This window comes from Myotis davidii, unplaced genomic scaffold (genome assembly GCF_000327345.1).
Source record: "Myotis davidii unplaced genomic scaffold, ASM32734v1 scaffold408, whole genome shotgun sequence".
In the NCBI taxonomy this organism is placed as follows: domain Eukaryota; kingdom Metazoa; phylum Chordata; class Mammalia; order Chiroptera; family Vespertilionidae; genus Myotis; species Myotis davidii.
In genome coordinates this window covers 745,897-746,300 of record NW_006299389.1, presented here as the reverse complement: position 1 = coordinate 746,300, position 404 = coordinate 745,897, and the positions used below count along the sequence as shown (strand labels likewise).

At 33.4% G+C, this 404-nt stretch overlaps 2 protein-coding genes across 4 annotated transcripts in view; both read right to left on the bottom strand.

Annotated features, from left to right (window-relative positions):
• The window catches only part of KDM4C (lysine (K)-specific demethylase 4C), a 354,050-nt gene that overhangs the window by 50,907 nt on the left and 302,739 nt on the right, over window positions 1-404 (bottom strand). The gene's annotated exons all lie outside the window — the stretch shown is intronic.
• LOC102771017 (DNA repair protein RAD51 homolog 4-like) overlaps window positions 192-404 on the bottom strand; it is a 4,243-nt gene continuing 4,030 nt past the window's right edge. Inside the window, 1 exon segment of the mRNA XM_015571204.1 lies at window positions 192-266. Coding sequence (XP_015426690.1) covers window positions 192-266 — 75 coding nt within the window.

Sequence of the window (404 nt, the reverse complement as noted above, 5' to 3'; positions counted from 1 at the left end):
CTCAGTATAATATGAATAAAAGCATTATTTAGTATCTTAATATATTTTTTATATCAGTTTCAATACATTATTGGTAATTCTTGGTATGTTGGTATCTTTTGGACAATACTAATCATTTGAAATGTGATGACAGATATATTAGCAAAACTCATACCTGGAGCCCCACGCATAATCAGACAATCTTTAAGAGCCTAATCACAGAGGTCAGCATTTGATAAGTTCAGGTAGTAACAGATGTATAAAATGAGAACTTGTTTCCTATTTTCCTAATTAAACAGGACTTAGGAGTGGGGTAGAGTATTATGACTTAACTAATTAATGAATTAGTAACTCTCAGCCTCCTCCACCATGACCTCCTTATTAAACAGAGGCCTTCCAGAAAGGGGGGAGATAGAAAGAATACA